Here is a 22,143-nt window from a genome sequence, read left to right as displayed (position 1 = left end):
TTGAGGGGTATCGATCACCGGCTAGTGTAGGTTCTTTACACACTTATGCTATTTTCACATCATTCTCCACGCTTTGAGTGCACATACAAGTGTGTGTCTATGTGTGTATGCATGCATGTGCAAGTGTGTGTGTGTGTGTGTATGCATGCATGTACGTGTGTTTGTCTTGTGAACATGCAGGAGGGAGATCCCCCATCGAGGGGCTTTGATTCTCCCACAATCATGGATTGCTTTGTAAATAGCCTTACGGTCTTTATAGATATGATTGCCTGTTTAAGTTGCGTTACACATGTGGTAGCTTGAATGGCTCTATCACCCATCCACGTAACAACTTGCTTGCCTAAGGTTTTTTTTTTGAGAGTATATGTTTAGACAATGCCAAGTACCATGATTGATAGGAGCACAACCACACCTACCCACGCATCGGACATGCAATCATGTCGCGCAACTTCTCATCATCCCACCATCTCAATGGGCAAGGTTTTGTTACTGACCTCCATGGAACAATGCCACTATGGGTTGTGCACATGCAACACAGATGCGTGCTGGTGGCTAGGCCGTGGCCACATGGCAAGCGTGTGCGTCCACGTGGCTAGTGACTAATTGTGCATTATGAGCTCGCTCGTTCGTGCAATGCCTGTATGGCCATTGCATGTGGCAAGGTTAATTCAACCACGTGGGGCCATGTTTTCTATGACCAACACCTAGGTGCCACCTTGTACACCCCCACTTTCTCTCCCACAAGTGTCTCCTTCCTCCCAAGCTTCTTTGGCACCCTCATCTCACGGCCCCTTTTGCATCCTGTTTTGTCGGTCTCTATTTGAAAACCTCGGCCCGGTCACAAGTGGCCATGTGCATAGGCCGTACCACCACACAACCCCACCACCACACACACACACGCCCAAAAGACTACATATTAGAGACACAGATTGATGCTCATGTCGTCGTAATTCTCATTTAATGTCATGCCGCCGGTAAACAAAAACACAATGACTGCATCTTCTTGGTTGTGCCCTTTGGCCAACTGCGATACTGCTCCGTCGCCATAGCCAGTAAAGCTTGATTGGCTTGTGGCCATAGCTGATCGACACATCCTTGTAACTGCAAGATTGTTCACTTTGAATTGTCTAGCTCAAAAAAGCACTTGCACGGGTCAATATCAAGTCATCGCCGTAGCCCGCAGAGACTAGGGTTTCGCCAGTAGCGGCCATAGCTTTCTGTTTTCTGATGTGCAGGCAGGGTTTCGCGATCGCGAGTCAACGGTCCGATTGATCTGTCTGCTGATGGAAGTGAGCCATCCGGCCGTCCATCCGGTTGGAGTTCCGCCTGCGTTGACACACCCGCCAGCAAGGGTGAGGATGAAAGATTACCAAGGGATGCCAGGCACGCTGGGAGGTCTGGCCCTTCGGCTTGGCCAGATGGGATTTGCTGTTTTCTCCTTCAGCATCATGGTCTCCACTCCAGATTTTGTCCAGGTCACTGCATTCTGGTAAATTTCTCGCAATTCCACATATTCAAAATACCTTTCATAATAATTTCTGACTTTCAAAACATTTTTCGTTTCAGTTTCTAACATTTTTGAATCGTTTAACATGTTTTAAAGCGAAAGTGTTTACCTGATTAGCATTTTTTTGTGTGATTATCATTTTAATTTTTCACTCTGAAGAAAATGTATTATTTCAATTTCTTACTTTTTATAATATTTATCATGTAATTTGGCACTTCTTTTTTCTCTTAGTCTCTCACCTTTTTAAAATATTTATCATTTCAAATTCTCACATATTATAGTTATTGATACATTTAATTTCTCACATTTTTAACCTGTTGTATTACTTCAATTTATCATCTCAATTTCGTTTCTCCACATTTTTAAAATGTTTATCATTTTAATCTAACTTTCCGTCTAACTTTTCTGAACAACAATCCTTAATTATTCCATTTTAGATTCCTATATGGAGGCATTTAGACTATGCATGGAGGATGATTTGATGACTGTTATGTGCTCCCTTCCTTGGAATGACAGACATGAATGGTGTATAGCTCTTGTGCCTATGTGCTAGGTTTTTCAGAGATAGAAAGAGAAGAGAGCCATTAATGGAACATGAACACAACACACACAATAGCCCTAAACTACTGTATTGTGTTTTGTACAAAGAAAATACGCTACCATTTGAATGCTCAGGTACAAAATGTGACTGAATTTGCTGACTACAATACTCAGTTTAATGCTACTGTTGTAGTTTCTCCTTGGCCAGCCCAATTTCTAGAGAAGATGCCGTGTAAGTCTCCAATGCTTGAGAGTTTCATATGGAGAGTGAGGACCAAGCAAAGCTCATCCAAGGCACTCAAGATTGGGAACACTACCGACCACTTTGCGTCCACGACAAAGGCTCACATTCTGTTCATGCCGTGTCAGCACAAAAACCTGCAAAGAGACCAGTTGATGACCAACTTTCGTCCAATCCAACACCTCCATGTGGTTACCCGCCCATGATGACACACTACAAGCCATTGAGTATCCTTATGGAAAGAACACCCTAGAGAATGACCCGACAATTTTTGGTATCTAAACTCCAATCACTAATGCATCGGCTCATATGGATCACAATACCTGCTTGTACTAAATCCAATGCACTCCGAACCAAGGAAGCATATCGAGAAACAATACACCTTAGTAAAGGTGCACCAAACTTGTATATTGCTCAGCACCTGTATGTCTAGACCACAATAATACATCCTTTGGTACCGAAGCAAATACTCTTGCTGTTGTTGGTACAGTCTCTTAGAAATTTGGTTAAGACATGCCAATTGGCATATCTTGTAGAGATAAAGACAAATCTGCTGACATGTCCTCTTGTGGTGCCTCATTGACCTAAAAATGTAGGTACTTGTTACATGTGGAAGCTTTGGGAGTCTTCTTTTAGCCCTGAACACCATCCTGGAACATGCTTGATGCAAAACACATACAGAAGATAGAGGGTCATGTGCACACCCATCAGGTGTACAAGTGGCATGGCATCATCAAGCATCCATAAACATTAATCAAGATAGTAAGCATTAATCCAAGTATTAGTCAGGCATATATCAGCATAAGCATGTATATGGGGCTGTTTCAGCACCAACATCAGAACCTTAGTCTTCATTAGCATGTAAGGCATTTATTTGCATCAGGTCGGGGCTGTTAGCACCAGCTGACAGCATATTATGGGTAGCCGACAGCGTATTATGGGCAGCCGACAACAGCGATTATGCATTTATGAGGTCGTGAGGTCCCAGATAGGCTGGCCGACTGCAGCACACTGGCCGACAAGCAGCCATGCTCTCATATATAAGCAACGCATCATTTCAGCATGGTTATCTCATCTTCTCTTCAGTGTTTCCTTCCTAGGAGATAAGGGAAGTCAGCGGGACAACAGGTCACCCAGCATATAGTCATCAAATCAGCATATTCAGCACCATAGGCAGCATATTCAGCACTCAAGTCATCTTCCTACCTCCTACATAGAGGAAAACCGGCATTCAAGTGGTGGACCTCAGCATTGGAGCAAGGAACAGTCCTCATTATCAGCATTCAGCCTATCCCTCTCATCTCGAGAAGGATCTTCATCCAGGACAGCATCATAGATCTATTTAGATCTCATTGTAACCCATTCATCTAATATAGCTGCATTGCATTGCATTGACACTATTTGTCTATCTCTTAAGCATCATTAAGTGAAGTTTAGTTAGCCTAAGGTTGTGATTACTACGATCAATCCCTCACATGTCACATTGGTATTAGAGCGTTATAGGGTAACCAGCGTTAGATCATTTTCATTCCATCAGTCATTCAGTCAGTCATCATGTTAATCGCTTCCACACAGTTAAATCCAGTTCTCAAAATCTTGCAAGCCATCCTTAGGGATTTTCCCTTAGGCATGCATTAGTAACCCATCCATCTGCATTCTTGCACAGCATATAGGGTTGCACATGGCTTGCATAGCAGTCATCCTAGCAGTCAGTCTTGCATCTGCAAGGCATACATGTTTGCCCATGAGTTCTCTGGGGAAGAATGACATCCATCATCAAAGGAGTAAATAAAGTTTTGGGCTTCGACTGGCAGCAGTAGGGGGTTCTCTTCTACATAAGAAGACGGAAGTTTGCTCCAACATCGCCTCAAGAGGTTCAGAGGTTTAGGAACGATGGAGATGGTGGGTGAAAGGATTCCACAGACAAGTCAAGGGTGACTCAGGTATTTCCAAGCAGTTTTAGCAGCATTTGCCATTTAGTTCTCGCAGTAGACAAGTCTATGGCTCAAAGGATTCAACTCCTTTAGTCGACCTCAATCTCGGCAGAAGAAGTCAAAAGGAGGCAGTGGTTTCACTGGAGAAGGATCACCAGAGGAGTCGAAAGGTTGCCAGGTATACCACCTAGCAACAGTTTAGCAGAGGGGAATGTTATGTGCACACCCATCAGGTGTACAAGTGGCATGGCATCATCAAGCATCCATAAACATTAATCAGGATAGTAAGCATTAATCCAAGTATTATTTAGGCATATATCAGCATAAGCATGTATATGGGGCTGTTTCAGCACCAACATCAGTACCTTAGTCTTCATTAGCATGTAAGGCATTTATTTGCATCAGGTCGGGGCTGTTAGCAGCAGCCGATAGCATATTATGGGTAGCCGACAGCGTATTGTGGGTAGCAGACAACAGCGATTATGCATTTATGAGGTCGTGAGGTCCCAGATAGGCTGGCCGACTGCAGCACACTGGCCGACAAGCAGCCATGCTCTAAGCAACGCATCATTCCAGCATGGTTCTCATCTTCTCTTCAGCGTTTCCTTCCTAGGAGATAAGGGAAGTCAGCGGGACAACAGGTCACCCAGCATATAGTCATCAAATCAGCATATTCAGCACCATAGGCAGCATATTCAGCACTCAAGTCATCTTCCTACCTCCTACATAGAGGAAAACCGGCAGTCAAGTGGTGGACCTCAGCATCGGAGCAAGGAACAGTCCTCATCATTAGCATTCAGCCTATCCCTCTCATCCTGTCATGTGCACAGTGTGTATCTACCGTGTGCTATACGCATGCAAGACTAGTTTCGAGGCTTGGGGAAGCTAGGCAGGCTGATTGACGAGCTGAGTTAGGGAAATACTAACGGGCGGGCACCCAAGTATGGACGGGCGGACGGCCAAGTGTGGACGCCCGATGACCGGCCAAGAGCCTATAAAAGGGTGGCCAAGGTTAGTTATTGTATCATAGAGAGTCTCGCGAGTTTGTGAGAGCTCTATGGTCTTGGAGCCTGGATCTAGTGCAGACGTGCACCTGCTTTGTGCAGCCGAGGCCGGCAGCAGTCTCGAGGCCCGTGAGGGCAGCTTCGTGGCGGTATGGGACGTCACGAGGAGATGATTGGTCGGTACGTCAACCTAGTTAGCTCAGCTTGTGGCTCGGTGGGGATAGCCAAGATTGGGGGCTCGCCCACGGCTATCATGGTTGGGAGGTGAGTTAGGCCTACACCCCCTTGCTTGTTTGTTTGTTCGTTTGTTTGCAGGATTCGAGTTCGAACCAAGATCGATCACGAGGGGATCCGTGGGGATTTGACAGTGGTATCAGAGCATACCTCGTGAACGAGCAAGTCGGTAGGTAGAGAAGAAGAGGTCGAAGAACGGTATGTGTTAAAAAACTTGCTGTTTTTTCTGTGCATATTGTAGTTTTCAGATTTGGTATGTGTTTTTTCTTCATCAAAGAACCCCATGTTGATGGGAGATGGTAGTGTAATAAGGGTCGCTTGCCTTGCAAGGAAGAGGAGTCGTGTTTGTGCAGTCGCATGAGAGAACACAAAAAAAAGGAAAAAAAAGCACGTTTATTTTTATTCGTTGAACAAGAGACAGAAAGCGAGAGTATTGCTGGTCGACGCGTTGCTGGCGGGTGTGCGTACTGGTCGAAAGGGGCCCTGTTGGCAGGCGCCTAAGGCCGTTTAGGCAGGTGCGTAGCCAGGCCTGCGTAACTAGCCAGGCAGCGGCGCCCAAGCCAGGCCTGCGTAACCAGCCAGGCAGTGCCCAGGCCCACGTGGCTATATGGCCACGCCTACATGGGGCTGTCGCAGGCGATGGTTGGCGAGAACGCTGGCGGAAGCGCAACTGATGATGGCAGCCGACGGCAGGCTGGCGTGGCGCCGACAAGAGAGCTAGCGAAAGCAGCTCTGCAGGTGACGTCAGCAGTCCACGATGGTAGCCCGGCGGGTTAATCCAGGAGGAGAAGAACAAAAAAAAAACCATAGAAAGCTTACGTTTTTTTTAGAGTTTAAAATTTTCTAAGTTTTAAAAGACTCTCCTCCAAAGTTTAAAGGTGTTTATTTTTTTTAAAAGAAAAAAGAATATATATATATATATATATATATATATATTCAAGAAAAAAAAACACAAAAGCAAAAGCAAAAGCAAAAGCTAAGCTTAGCTTTTGAAGATTTTTAGCTTTTGGGAAACCTTTATAAACCCCCTGAAGTGGGCTTCTTGCCACACACCTCTCAAGTTCTCAAGTTTTTAAGCTCTCAAGCTCTCAAGTTCCCTCGCACTTTTGTTGTGCAAAGATCGAATTTTCTCTCCACGTACTCTCTTCACGATGTCGACCCAAGAATCAGAGTTGGAGCCCCTCGTGGAACGCGAAAGCTTGCCGGCTACAGAAGGAACCGATGCCGATCTTTTTGACGATTTTGTGTCAAAATCAGATTTCCAAGAGTTCAAAGTAGCTCTCGAAGCTTCTTCGACGGAACGTCAGGCACAAATCGCAGCCCAGATGCAAGCTTTGCAGAACTCTATCGCTCTATTGACCACTACCCTCTCTACTTTCTCGCGTATGGATACCTTGGCTTCAGCTTTAGGCCCCAATCTTACTCCGGAACCGTTCGGGGGCGAGCAAAAGCAGCGAACCAAGGAGATCGTGGACACGTGGCTACATAAGTGGCAAGTTCACTTTCAGTTTCATCCATATGATGATGGAAAGAAGATCCAATTAGCAGCAGGTTTCCTGTCCGACAAAGCTTTGCTTTGGTGGAAGGAACTCAACCCTAAGCCAACGACTTGGACACAATTCGAAGACGTTTTCAAGAAAGAATTCCTCAAGAAAGAGGATGATTATGATGTTGTTGCCCAGTTTTGAGCTTTGACCATGACCTCGCAGCACCTCAGTTATGAGGTCTACCTCCAGAAGTTTCGTGACTTGCAGATGAAAGCTACAAAGATGGATCCCACTACTCTTTTGGGGTTTTTCGTAGCTGGTTTACCAGACTCGTACCGATTACAGGTTAAAAATAACAAATGTAAAACTTTGGACGAGGCCATCCATTCAGCTCGTATCTATGATGATACGATGGTCTCTTCCAAGTCAAAACCCATTATCGAGCAGGGGAACAAGCATAAAAGAAAGTTCTCCGCACCTATGGCTAACACGACAGAAGGAAAGTCTTCGGACCAACCTTCGAAGAATTCCAGTTCGACACCAGCGAAGAAGAAACGACTCCTTAGGGCTTTGAAGCTCAAGAAGGAAGGACGACGTTTTATCCGCGAAGAAAAAGGACATATGCGTAACGAGTGCCCAAAGCAAAAGGGTACCAAGTCAAACGCAGGACCCAAGCCAAAGGCAGCTAACCAGGTACGTCAATTACTGTACTTTCTCGTTCTAGTACTTGTTCTGATTGTCTGTTCAATTCTAAGGTATTTGGCTTGCATGATCTTCTCCGAGTTTATGGAGAAGTGAATGGCCATAAAATTCACATTCTTTTAAACCCTGGCAGTTCGCAGAACTTTGTTAACTACAAACTTGTGCAGAAATCGAGTCTTGATACGACACTCAGCGACCATACCTATGAGGTACGTCTACCTGCGGGAAGACAAGTTTGGGATCACAAGGTGGAGATGCTTCCAATCCAGATTCAGGACTACAAAGACTCTCTGGAATGCTATGTTATGCATCTGGAAAATGTAGACTTGTTATTAGGGATTGAGTGGTTTAAGACTCTTGACATCCAGATAGATTGGTCTAGTCATATTTTTTCTTTTCAACATAAGGACACCAAGTATAGTATATTAGGTGATTGTATCCATCCCTCTCAGGTATCTTTTGTAAATACAATTGATTTTGGAAATATAATGAATTCTTCTTTGTATATTGCTTTCCATTGTGTATTGATTCCACTTTCTTCTTTTCTCATCCCTTCCATGGATGTGAATGAATTAAGTGTGTTTGAAAGCAAAGAATTACAGAAGATACTTGATTCGTTTCAAGATGTATTTCCTAAGGAACTGCCATCGGGTTTACCACCTGAACGGGCAGTAGATCATCGTATTGACTTGATCCCTGGTGCTCATCCTGTCAATATTCCACCTTATAGAATGAGCCAAGCTGAGGAAGATGAGTTGGCTAAACAACTCGAAGATTATTTGAGGATGGGCCAGATCCGTCCAAGTAAATCACCTTGGGGTGCACCTGTGTTGCTTAGGAGAAAGAAGGGCAATACCTGGAGAATGTGTATAGATTACAAGAGATTGCACAAGCTGACCATTAAGAACTGTTATCCTCTCCCTAGATCAGATGACCTGATGATCGGTTAGCAGGAGCGAAATATTTCACGAAGATAGATTTACGTACTGGCTATCACCAGATACGTATTCATGAAAGGCATGTCGAAAGAACCGCCTTTCGGACTAGGTATGGCCATTACGAGTTTCTCGTATTACCTTTTGGGAACGATCTTTTTCGTGAACATTTGGAAAAATTTGTGGTGGTGTTCCTGGATGATTTTTTGATTTATAGTCGTACTCTTGAGGATCATGTCAGACACCTCAGGATTGTCTTATCTATTTTAAGACAGAATCGACTATATGCTAAATTGAGTAAATGTGAGTTCTTTATGACCGACATCATTTACTTGGGACACAAGATCACTAGAGATGGATTGAGCATTGACTATGATCGAGTTCAGAAGGTTTTGGACTGGCCTATACCGCGAACAGTGAAACAACTTCGTTCTTTTCTCGGTTTTGTTGTTTTTCTTCAGAAATCTGTACGGGAGTACTCTCAGCTCACACTACCGATGACCGACTTATTGAAAGGTCGTGGACGTAAGTCAAATCAGCCTATCACTTGGAATCACGATTTGGATATGGCCTTCAGACTTTTGAAAGATAAAGTCAAGGAAGCACCTATCTTAGCATTGCTTGATCCTAGTCGGCCTTATGTTCTTGAAACTAATGCCAGTGACTATGCTATCGGGGCTGCTCTATTTCAAGATGGTAGACCGGTTGCTTTTGAAAGTAAAAAAGCTAGACGACACTCAATCTCGTTGGCCAACCCTTGAGAAGGAGCTTTATGCTCCGATTCATGCTCTCAAGGTTTGGAGACATTATTTATATGGCTCCAAGTTTGTGGTATTGACTGATCATCAGTCAATCAAGTATGTGTGTGATGCGGATGATTTGAGAGGCAGGAAAGCTCGTTGGGCGAAGTTAATGCAAGATTTTGATTTTGAGATCCGTTATCGGAAAGGGTCCATGAATAGTATTGCAGATGCGCTTAGTCGGATTAGAGAGGTGAATACTTTGTCATTCACGGAGATTTCTACCGACTTATTTCAGTCATTGAGAGGGCTTTGCAACTAATAGTTATTTTGGTCCATTTTGGCAGAAGATCCAGGACGGGAGCTCATTGATTGACCAAGACTCGATGACTGAGCAGTCTACTATTCAGGCTGCAGGAGGCCAGTGGATGATTTGGAATGGTTTGCTATTCCGTAATGGCAAAATTTGTGTACCACAGATCTCGGACATTAGGTCGAAGATTCTTAAGGAGTGTCACGACGCCCCTTCTGCTGGACACCCTGGGGTACACAGGACATTATCATTAGTGAAATACACTTTTTATTGGCCGAAGATGAAAGGGTATGTAGAAGATTATGTTCTCAAGTGTCTAATTTGTCAGGCAAATAAAGCTGAACGCTTTAGACAGGCTGGGTTGTTGCATCCTTTGCAAATCCCAGGTAATAAATGGGAAGTATTTCCATGGATTTTATTACCGGATTGCCAAGAACACATCAAGGCCACGATTCTATTTGGGTTGTGGTAGATTGCTTGATAAAAATGACTAGATTTTTACCGACTCGGAAGACTATTACAGCTACGCAAGCAGCTCGGCAGTTTATCGAGCAATTGTTCAGACTGTACGGGTTACCGCAAGACATAGTCAGTGATAGGGACTCTAAGTTTACGAGTGATTTTTGGAAACTTGTTTTTGAGAAGTTGGAAACAACTTTGAATTTGAGTTTCTCAGATCATCCTCAATTTGATGGCCAGATTGAAAGAGTGAATCAGATTTTGGAGGATATGCTTCGGGCATATGTATCCAAAAGACAGAGTTCATGGGAGGATTATCTTCCTATGTTAGAATTTGCATATAACAGTACTAAGCATACGAGTACAGGGTTTAGTCCTTTCATGCTTATGTGTGGTTTTCAAGCAAGATCACCTGTTACAGTAGGATTCTCTGGACTTCAGCATGATGCAGCACGTAATTTTTTGCAAGATATGCAGGAAATGTTACAAGTTGCAAAGAAATCTATTAGAAGTGCTCAAGACCGAGACAGGTTTTATTCTAATAGACATCGTTCACCTAGAGAGTTCTCTGAAGGAACGATGGTGTATTTGCGAGTTCCGAAAGATTCCGAGACTTTACGGACAGGTAGATCTCCGAAATTATCCCCTAGATATTGTGGACCATTTCGTGTTACACGACGGATTGCTTCAGTTGCATATGAATTGGATTTGCCTTCTCATGTGAAAATTCATCTTGTATTTCATGTCAGTAGACTTAAGAAAGTACTGGGTGGAGCAGATTAGTTAGTTACTCCTCAAGAAATTATAGATGTTAAGGACATGACATTTGTTCCGCATGAACTTGAAAAGATTCTTGGATTTCGTGAACGAAGATTGCGTAATACGCTTATTACGGAATACAAGATCAAGTGGAAGGATCGTGTTGAGGAGGACGCTACATGGGAGACATTGACTACTCTTCAGAGAGATTACCCTGGCTTTTTAGTGAGCTCAGGAGTGAGCTCTTAGAGGAAGGGGAGTATGTCATGTGCACAGTGTGTATCTACCGTGTGCTATACGCATGCAAGACTAGTTTTGAGGCTTGGGGAAACTTGGAACTAGGCAAGCTGATTGACGAGCTGAGTTAGGGAAATACTAACGGGGGCGGGCACCCAAGTATGGACGGGCGGGCGGCCAAGTGTGGACGCCCGATGACCGGCCAAGAGCCTATAAAAGGTGGCCAAGGTTAGTTATTGTATCATAGAGAGTCTCGCGAGTTTGTGAGAGCTCTATGGTCTTGGAGCCTGGATCTAGTGCAGACGTGCACCTGCTTTGTGCAGCCGAGGCCGGCAGTAGTCTCGAGGCCCGCGAGGGCAGCTTCGTGGTGGTATGGGACGTTGCGAGGAGGAGATTGGTCGGTACGTCAACCTAGTTAGCTCGGCTCGTGGCTCGGTGGGGACAGCCAAGACTGTGGGCTCGCCCACGGCTGTCATGGTTGGGAGGTGAGTCAGGCCTGCACCCCCTTGCTTGTTTGTTTGTTCGTTTGTTTGCAGGATTCGAGTTCGAACCACGATCGATCACGAGGGGATCCGTGGGGATTTGACACATCCCGAGAAGGATCGTCATTTAGGACAGCATCATAGATCTATTTAGATCTCATTGTAACCCATTCATCTAATATAGCTGCATTGCATTGCATTGACACTATTTGTCTATCTCTTAAGCATCATTAAGTGAAGTTTAGTTAGCCTAAGGTTGTGATTACTGCGATCAATCCCTCACATGTCACATAGAGAGAGAGAGAGAGAGAGCTGAGTATTCAGTAATGTACAAAAAAGGTGTACAAGTCTTGCAGCCATAGGCTGCCATCAAAAGGTGTACCTTACCTAGTCTAGTCCTGAATCTATGACTTAGCCCAAAAAAGACTGATTGAATGACTCTGAGCCAAGCCTTGCCGATTTATAGTCCTTGGAAGCATTGGTGGGCTGGCCGGCTTGCTGTCGGCCAAGTCCACTGGACAAAGTCCGCGACTTGTTGCAGCTGACAGAGATCTCTCCTCATGCACACTGGTCGACAGCCTCCTGGTGATTCCCATTGCCTTCCTGCCCTTGCCTTAGCTCCAGAGTCAAGTCCAAAATTGGTTCTTTTATCTTGTTGCCCTTCAAGGAAATAACTCTTTGATTAGCCATGCCATGTCTTGCACATGACAATACTCCACCCAACGCAATCGGTAGATGAGAAGAGTCTCTCTTTTACAGGTCTCAGAAACAAAGCAACCACCAAGATTCGCTACCTAATGCAGACGGCAATTGTGAAGACTCTCCCTCGGAGATTTGGATGGAAACTTTCTCTTTTGTGTTTGTGGCTTGATGCAATTCAACACCTTGGTGGTGTGCACACTCCAAGAAATGAAAAAATTGAGATGTGCACACATGCATCTTCGGTACACTCATCCTTTGGTTTTGAAGCATCCTCCTCCTCAGATTGCTCCTTCAATGTTTTCGGATAATCCTTTGCGATGTGCTTGGTGGAGTCTCACTTGAAACATTGACTGTCAATCGCGTGGCTCGAAACTCCTCCAGAGACAGGTGTGTTCAAGACACTCCTCCACGAGAATTGTCATTATCCTCCATGGGCTTAACAACTTTTTCTCGAGGAATCTCCTTGCAATTTTGTTGTTGGACTTTCTGTTGAGTAGTAGACTTGGAACTCTTTCATGTCTCAAGGGTTGTAGGAAGACAAGCTGCATCCTAGAGATCATAGGTCCGATTTGCATGAACATTTGCGTGCAGGGATGATTTCAAAGCATCCACAAAATGCTTCACTTGCTCTGACTGTCTTATGGTCCTCAGGAGCATGAGCAACGACTTTCAAAAACGGGCCAAATAGTCGGTCACGTGCTTACCTTGCTTCCAGGCAAAGCACTTCTATTGCTACTTTAGCTCATAGTAGTCCCCGTGAAACAAATTGCTTCAAGAATGCCTTGTGACAATCATCCTAGTAAGTGATGGAGTGGTGCTTGATGTGGTCTTCCCACTACAAGAGGTTGGCCCTGTCAATGCCGTGCACACCAAATGGACCTGAAAAACATCGGAACCACTTGGTGTTGCCGACATGGTAGCCATCTCGCGGGTGGTCTAATTAGTGATGACTTCTTCGTCCATCTTCCCATTGAACTTGAGAGGCTTTAGAAGCTTCAAGAATTGAGTTTGTTCCTCTAGAGGCATTGAGGAGGAACTTGGCAAATTGATAGTGCCCCCTTGTCGAGCGAGTTAAGGCGAACGGAAACTAACCGGTGTCACATGAACTCTGCACTGTAGTGCATGGTGACAAGATATGTGGATGACTCGGTCACTGCTAAGCTGTAGCTGCACCCAAAGATATCGTGCATCCTCGTCCTTCCGGATGATGTTGAGAATCTGTTGGAGATGGGATCTAAAAAGGACAGCTACCCCCCCCCAGAGCCACGTACTCCTCTTGATGTGCAGGTCTCGCCTCGAAAAGCTGACTCCCACTCATACTCGGCTATGTATGGTAAGCCCCTCTCAGGGCTTTGATGAGTCTCTGTAAAAAAAATGTCATCCTTGCCTGTGAGAATCTCGCTCAAGCCTCCTGGATTCGACCACAACATGCCATTGCAGTTCCATACTGCCAACCCCAGGTGTTTGGTCTCATAGACCCCGCGTCCCTATTTGGGACAACGCTCAGTGATAATAACTCTACCATCTCTGTAGATAGCCCACTTACCTGCTCTGCGGGCCTCATGAACAGTCACCAGCGCCTCACGCCGGTGTGCCGCATGTGCTGGAGTGAGATCACCTCCCATGTACACCTGTGCGCCCTTGAGGGCAGCCCGCCTGTGTAAGAACGCCTGTCTACTGGTGGCATCAGGGAATCTAACGATGAGTGGTCGCTCTCGTGTCATATCCTTTCCTGCCCTCCATGTGTCTGCAAAGGGGGGGGGGGGGGGGATCCTGTCCACTCCTAGCATCTGGCAAAGTGTCATGGCATCCTCCTTTGGGGAAGCCCCTGCCTGTAGCCCCCGTACTCGCACATGGAGGGCCCTATCCTTCCTGCGTTTCTCCTCCTTGAGAGTCTCATGTATGATGCTTACGGGGGTTTGTGCTTCTTCACCACCTCCACCCAATCTTTCTTCATGGTCTTCAATTCTTCCCTCAGCTTATCACTCGCAGCTTTCAACTGCTCCAAGTCAGTCCTTAAACCCTCCTGAATATTCAGTTCCCCTTCCTCCACTGTGTGGTCCTTGACCGTAGTCTTTAGGGCTTCCATTTCTGCCCGGAGTTCCCCTATCATTGGGTTAGCTTCTGGCATTCCTGTTTGTTGCAGCTGGGTCTTTTTCAACATCTGAATCACCTCTTCCTGGTGGTTCACTTGGGGTGTCAGTTCTTCAATCCTGTTGTTCTTTCCTTGTATCTCCTTGCGGAGGCCTTCAACTGTTTTTCATGTTGGTTCAGAACCCTGTCCAGCACCTTCTTTTGTTTGCTGAGTAATTTCTTGGTGTTGTCCTCCACTGTCTTGATGTATGCCTCCAGCTCCTGGAGGTTCATTGTGTTATTTCCCCTAGTTGCTGGTGGAAAAATGAGGGCGGACACGCAGTGTGCGGGGAAGCACGGTTGTGCACGCCTGGAAGGCAGACACGCAATGTACGGGTGGGAAAAGGGAAGGCCTGGCGAGTAGCGGAGGCGGAGGGAAGCGCGCCTGTGTACAGCACGGAAGCAGGGGTGCAAGGAGGACACGCAGTATTTCTGGCACCGCAAGTACAACGCGAACAGGTCAGCACAGCAGCGCAGTACAGCAGAGAGAGAGAGAGAGAGAGAGAGAGAGAGAGAGAGAGAGAGAGAGAGAGAGAGACTCTTACGATGAGCGAGCACGACCAGAGAAGCAGCGAAGCCCAACATGAGCGCCCGTCGCCAGAGAGAGAGAGAGAGAGAGCCGCACGCATGTAAGAAACAGAAGAAAAAAAACATGATGTCGACGTGCGTTCGCTCTTCATTTTTTAACCTATATTAATCAAACTCCCACGTTCACTAACGTTTCCAAACGTTTGTGAATGTTTCAATCGATGTAAACGTTTGGATCCTATCCAAATTGCGTTTGGATGCAACCTTGCTCCTGCGTATGGGTTTTATCCAACACAGGAATCTATCAGCACTATGCCTTCTGGCATTGTGTTGCAACCCAGCATTTCGGGGTATCAAGTTGTTTACCAACCCATCTCAGGCACTACTCCTTTTCTTGCTTATGTGCCCACTCAAGGATTTGTGCCTTAGCCAGGTTTTCCACCTGTGCTGAGTGTCCAATCTTATATCCCATCTTATGGAGTACCCTTGCCAGGTTCTACACCTGTGCTGGGTATTAGTGGATATTCTGGAGTTCCTCCTAACCCTCTACACTCCAGATATGGGTATCAGCCATCCTGGCTTTCCCACCTCCTTCCTTTCACGTCTCTATGTCCAGAAATGCTTTCAGAGAGAAAAGACTCGTTTTAATGGGTCTAATTACACCACCTAGGCTAATCTTATGGAACAAGTTTTAATGGGTCTAATTACACCACTTGGGCTAATCTTATGGAACAAGTTTTCACTTCGCAAGGTTCTTGGAACCTGGTGAAGGGATTTGAACCAAAACCCCACCCTTCACTAGCACCCATCCGCTATTGGGAGGCTAGGAATGCCACTGCCATAGTGGAGCTCATGTAAGGCCTTCTGCTAGACTTTCATCCACAACTCCTGCAGTTCCCCTGTCTCTGACAGATGGGCACACCTTGCAGAGAGAGATGAAGCACGTGATTCCACGTGTCGCATTGATCTCGAGTATCAAATCCAAATTTTTTCTACAAAAGAAGGGAATGACCTGAACGTCAAGGTTGCTGAATACGGGCGCCTTAACGCGGAGTACGCCACCACTGGCTCCGCAAAGTCTCAGGAAGACTGGGTTGTCACTTTACTGAACAAGTTGCCACCTAGTTTCTTTACTTTTGTCACACAGACCATTAGTTTAGAACCTATGCCTAACCTATATGCGTGTGAGTGCCAACTCATGTGCTTCGCTTGGTTGCATGACTAGTTTCATCCCAAGAAGTCTTCGTCTTCGTCTTCGTCTTCCTCTTCCTCCTCTACTCAAGAGGGAACCCTTGTGTCCAATACCACCTGTACTCTAAAAGGGCAGAAGGGAAGGGGAACAACAACTTAGGTAATCGAGGCAAACCTTGAAGGGAATGGGTGTTAGGGTTAGGGTTTACAGAAGGTACAAACAGGCGTGGAAACCAACACACAGAGAGAACACGACTTCAGTATGCTTGATTGATTGAAGTGAAGTACAATAGCCACATGATAGTGACCCTAAAGATAAGTGTTCACATGTCCGGCCATAAATGTGCCGGGTGGACCAAAACACTTATAAACTGCATATAAGTGAAACTGAGCTAAACTGGGGAAAAAACCTCCACTAACTGAAGTAAAAAGTGCCCCAGTAATCTACTGATGATCACTAGCACTCCTCTGGGTGCATACACAGCTTAAAACCCAACAAACCCCCCTGGAGTGACATGTGATCACTGTACATCATCCACCAAAAGGAAACAAATTCAAAGCACTGCGGAATGCTTCAAATTTCGGACGTGGTAATGCCTTGGTGAAGATGTCTGCCACATTCTCATCTGTAGGACAGTAGATCAGACTGATATCTCCTGCCTGGAGTCTCTCCCGAACAAAATGATAGTGAATCTCAATGTGTTTCGTGCGAGCATGAAACACAGGATTCCTAGCCACAGCAATGGCACTCTGACTATCAGTATAGATAGGTGTAGGCTCCTCCACTGAAATATCCATATGAGTCATGAGACGACGCAGCCAAACACACTCAACAGCAGTAGTGTAGGCTGCTCTGTACTCTGCCTCACAAGACGAAGTGGCCACTGTGGTCTGTTTCTTGCTTAGCCAAGAAATGCATGAAGAGCCAAGAAAGAAACAATTTCCACTAGTGGAATGTCTGGTATCAAAATCACCAGCCCAATCTGAATCACTGTAAGCGTGTAACTGCATGTCACCCCCCTCAGGATAAAGCAATCCAAGAGACAAGGTACCCTGCAAATAACGGAATACACGCTTCACAGCTTGCCAATGTGTGCATGAATCTGCTCAACTGAGAGACTGCATACTGAATATCTGGCCTTGTATTACACAAGTAAATGAGGCACCCAACAGCCTGAGCATATGTAGTGGCATCAAAGGAAACACTGTCATCTTGTAGTGACAGTTTCATCCCAGGCTCCATAGGAGTACTAATAGGCTTGCAATCCTGAAATTTAAACTTCTCCAGAAGTTTAGCAACATAACGTGATTGCAACAACCCAATGCCTCTGTTATCCTGCACAAACTGTATGCCCAAATAGTAATGTACAAGGCCCAAGTCAGACATGTCAAATGTCTGTTGCAGTATCTCCTTAAAAGCTGCAATTTTGTCATCATTTGATCCCATGAGCAAGAGATCATCCACATAAAGACTGATGACCAGCAGATCTGTCTCTTCTTTCTTTACATACAGAGTGGCCTCTGATGGACTGTTCACAAATCCCTGAGTGAGTAGAAAAGCATCTATTTTTGCATACCAAGCTCGTGGAGCTTGTTTCAAACCATACAAGGCCTTTTTCAGCCTGCAAACTTTCCCCTCATGACCATGTTCTGCAAATCCCATGGGCTGAAATACATAAACTTCCTCCTCGAGGTCCCCATGTAGGAATGCAGTCTTTATGTCCAACTGGTGAACAACCCAACCACGATGTGTAGCCAATGCAATGACACACCTAAGTGTCGACATACGGGATGTAGGAGCAAATGTCTCCTCATAATCAATGCCCTTCTTCTGTGCATAGCCCTTTGCAACTAGACGGGCTTTGTACCTGTCAATGGATCCATCTGCATGTCTTTTCAACTTATAGACCCATTTAGTACCAATTGCTTTCTTGCCTTTGGGCAGATCAACCAAATCCCATGTTTGATTCTTTTTAATAGAATCAAGCTCATCCTGCATGGCTTTGTTCCAATGCACATTATCTCGTGCATCCACAAATGAATCAGGCTCATTATCATCGTGTAAACTGGCTGCCACAACCAGATTCAAATCCATGATGTGTGCATGCTCATTGGTCCTTGTTTCCCTACGAGTACGACCAGCAAGAGGACCCTCTAAATGGCTGTCCTGTAATGTCCTCAAATACCATCTAGGTATATGTCTGACTTGTGGTGCCTGCTGCCCCATATTTGGTTCAGCTTCTGGCTCATTTGGCTGCTGAATTTCTGCACCACCTACATCATTTGCTGGCTGTCCTGTACCCTCATGAGTTGGATCACCAACCATGGAATGAAACTCCATGGGTAGTAGACCTTCAAACACATCATTTTCAGCCTGATTTGCCTCATAACCAGCCATGGATATTTCTGATTTTTCATCAAAAATCACATCCCGACTAGTGAATATCTTCCTGGATAGTGGGTCATATAACCTGTAGCCCTTGCTCTCACGGCTATACCCAACAAAAATGCATTTTGTGGCTTTATCATCCAGCTTCCTCCTCAACTCTTTGGGTATGTGTGCATATGCAAGACACCCAGATACGAAAATGTGATACAGAAGGCTTGCGGCCATGCCAAGCCTCAAAAGGAGTAATAGAAACCAATGCCTTTGTGGGACATCGATTCAAAATATGACAAGCACACATTACTGCTTCCACCCAAAAGATATGTGGTAGCCTTTTTGGCTTTAACATACATCTGGCCATCTCCATGAGTGACCGATTCTTCCTTTCTGCAACCCCATTCTGCTGTGGAGTGTAAGGAGTAGTATACTGATGTTTTATACCTCTACTCCCAAGAAAGGAATTCAGCATATGTGACATATATTCCCCCCCTCGGTCAGAACGGAGAGTCTTCACCTTGCATCCTGACTCTGTCTCAGCAAGTGCTACAAAGGCCAAAAATGCATCATATACCTGTGATTTCTGTGTCAAAGGATAGACCCAGCATATACGAGAGAAGTCATCAATAAATGTTGCAAAATAAAAGCAACCACCTAATGACTTCGTCTGCATGGGACCACAAAGATCACTGTGTATAAGTTGCAACTTTGCAGTTGCTCTTAGAGCCTGATCACGTGGGAAGGAAAACTTGTGCATTTTTCCCAAAATACATCCTTCACAAATGTGATCTGGAGGCTTCACCATGAGAGGTAGATCTGTAAACATGTTATGTCGCTGCATAAGCATAAGACTACCAAAATTTACATGCCCCATACGAGCATGCCATAACTCCGCATCAACCATAGCTGGAGTAAGAGTGAATGCATTATAAGCAAACTGATCCACTGGCTGAAATGCATCCAACTGATAAAGTCCATGACATAATGTACTAGTAAGCATCAAGGTCAAGGCATTAGCTTTGTCTCTGACCATGCATTTATCATCATCAAAGTGGACTTGCATTCCACAATGTGCTAAAGAAGAAATGGACAACAAATTCTTCTTTATCCCTGGTACATATAAGGCATCTGTAAGGCGGAGAATGGAGCCATCAATGGCTGTGAGCTGAATCTCCCCAATGCCGCGAACTCGATATGAAGCATTGTTGGCACACTGAACAGTTTTGCCAACAGGGGCAGGGCCAACATGACTAAACAAATCCCTGCGAGATGTGATATGCTTTGAGGCACCACTATCAAAATACCAAGTACATGCATGCTCTGTCAAACTGAGTGCCTGTGAAGACCAAGAGGCATCATAGCTGCATGTATAAAAACAGTAATCCCTGTCCTCAACAAAAGAAGCAGTCTCTGGAGGAGGTTTAGAAGCATCATTAATAGACATCCCAGCTTCCTTTGCCTTCTCTTTGGCAATCCTCTTCCTACATTCCGTGATGTAGTGACCTGGCTTCTTACAGTAATGACATTTGCCCTTCTTCTTGGGCTGTCCATCACTTTTCTTGGTATCCTGTGAAGAACCACCATCACCTGAATTTTGATTTGCACTCTTTGGCTGAGTTTTTCCTTTCCCCTTTTGACCTGTAGTAAATGCTTGTTCAGCATTTGTGTTCATATTCATATTCTTCCTCATTTGCTCCTCTTGTAGTAAGAGAGCAACAAGTTCCTGATACTTGAGGGGTTCAACAGCATTCCTCATGCTGAGGTTCAAAGAGGTATGAAAAGCCAAGTATGATCTTGGCAAAGAGTGCAAGATGGTGGACACAAGCTGTGTCTCAGGAATAATCTCATCCACATTGATGAGTTGCTCTCTCAAATCCTGTAGCTTGTTTAAGTGGCTAGACATATCATCTCCTTCATTCATTTTCTGATTTTCCAGCTCTCTTTTCAAAAATGAGATTCTAGCCTCATTACGAGCAGCATACATCTGCTCCAAAGTCACCCATGCATTCTGTGAAGAGCCAGCTGAACGAATATGAGGTATAATGGACCTCTGTACTGACAATGCAATGAGTGACAAAGCTTGTGCATCCCTGGCATCCCATGTCTTTTGAGCATTTGTTCTTTGAACAGGCAATGGCTGTCCTGGAGCCTGTACCTGTTGTCCTCGTCCACGAGCACCCCCTTGGGGAGGAGTCTCTGGAGCCAATGGACCTGGACGTGGTTCATCACCACTAACAAAATCCCAAAGACCTTTTGCCACAAGCACATTTTTCAGCATAAAACTCCACAAGGAGTAGTTCGTGCCATCCAATTTGTCTTCCTTAGACAAATATGTGAATACATCACTTTGCTGTTGATTTGCCATTATGCTTTACGCACAATGTTGTACCTGTTTACCAAAAAACCCAATAGCAGAAACCCTGATAATAACTGTACTCCACTGAATACAGTTCACCCAAATATGCCTGCACTCTCAATCCTCTGAATGTGCAGCTCAATGCACCAATGACTGAGTAGAGCAGCAAATGGCGTACACAATACCAAAATGCCCCAAAAATTCCCAAATTTGCTGCACCCAAACTGTGCAAAAAACCTGTATTGTTCTTTGCTAGAAAATCTGCCTGTTGTGCCTGTATATTTTCACAGAGAAAATAAAAATGCCCAATATTCAAAATATGTAATGCTTACCACTTCTGTGCTGAGCAGAAGTACAGTCGACTGTATTGTGCAGGTACACAGCAACTACAGTCGAGGTGCTGTACAGAAGCAGGTACGAAAGCAGTACGGAAGCTGGGCAGGCAGGTGCAGTACGGAAGCAGAAGGCTAAACTGCAGTTGAATGTTGACGTGGCAGATTCTGGTCGGCTCTGACAGGTACGGAAGCTGTACAAGGTGTTGCAGCGTTGAGGCGACCAGGTACAGAACTCTTGAAGGCGGCGCTTACTGTACGGGCAGGTAGAGTAGTTGTAGGCGACGCCTGTTGCAGTCCTCGACTGAAGGCGACCAGGTACGGGCAGCAGGCGCAGAGGTTACCTGACAGTAATTGAAGGCGGCGCTTGACTGGATGTACGGGCAGCAGGCGCAGAGGTGTAGCTGAAGGCGGCGCAGTCTTGTACTGAAGCAGAGATGTACGGAGTAGTACTGCCCTGCGCAGGTGTGTACGGACTGGTGCAGGTACACTGTACGGAGCTGTGCGATATCAAAGATAACGGGCAGAGCAGGGCAGAGCTTCAATGCAACACTGGCAGTGTACGGGCAGGGCAGAGCAAGCTTCAATGCTCTGATACCAATTGAAGGGAATGGGTGTTAGGGTTAGGGTTTACAGAAGGTACAAACAGGCGTGGAAACCAACACACAGAGAGAACACGACTTCAGTATGCTTGATTGATTGAAGTGAAGTACAATAGCCACATGATAGTGACCCTAAAGATAAGTGTTCACATGTCCGGCCATAAATGTGCCGGGTGGACCAAAACACTTATAAACTGCATATAAGTGAAACTGAGCTAAACTGGGGGAAAAAACCTCCACTAACTGAAGTAAAAAGTGCCCCAGTAATCTACTGATGATCACTAGCACTCCTCTGGGTGCATACACAGCTTAAAACCCAACAAACCTCAAGGCAACAATAGT

At 45.3% G+C, this 22,143-nt stretch overlaps 1 protein-coding gene across 1 annotated transcript in view; it reads left to right on the top strand.

Annotated features, from left to right (window-relative positions):
- Positions 1-872: 872 nt before the first annotated feature.
- Positions 873-22,143, top strand: part of LOC147628152 (CASP-like protein 5A1) — a 53,646-nt gene continuing 32,375 nt past the window's right edge. The window contains exon 1 of the mRNA XM_086813185.1: positions 873-1,489. Coding sequence (XP_086669311.1) covers positions 1,284-1,489 — 206 coding nt within the window. The 5' untranslated portion in view covers positions 873-1,283. The remainder of the gene's footprint in view (positions 1,490-22,143) is intronic.

Source organism: Cibotium barometz, chromosome 19 (genome assembly GCF_041138505.1).
Source record: "Cibotium barometz isolate CiBa-2024 chromosome 19, ASM4113850v1, whole genome shotgun sequence".
NCBI classification, from domain to species: Eukaryota; Viridiplantae; Streptophyta; class Polypodiopsida; order Cyatheales; family Cibotiaceae; genus Cibotium; species Cibotium barometz.
Note: the sequence above shows the minus strand (reverse complement) of the source record. Positions and strands in the feature narration are given on the sequence as shown.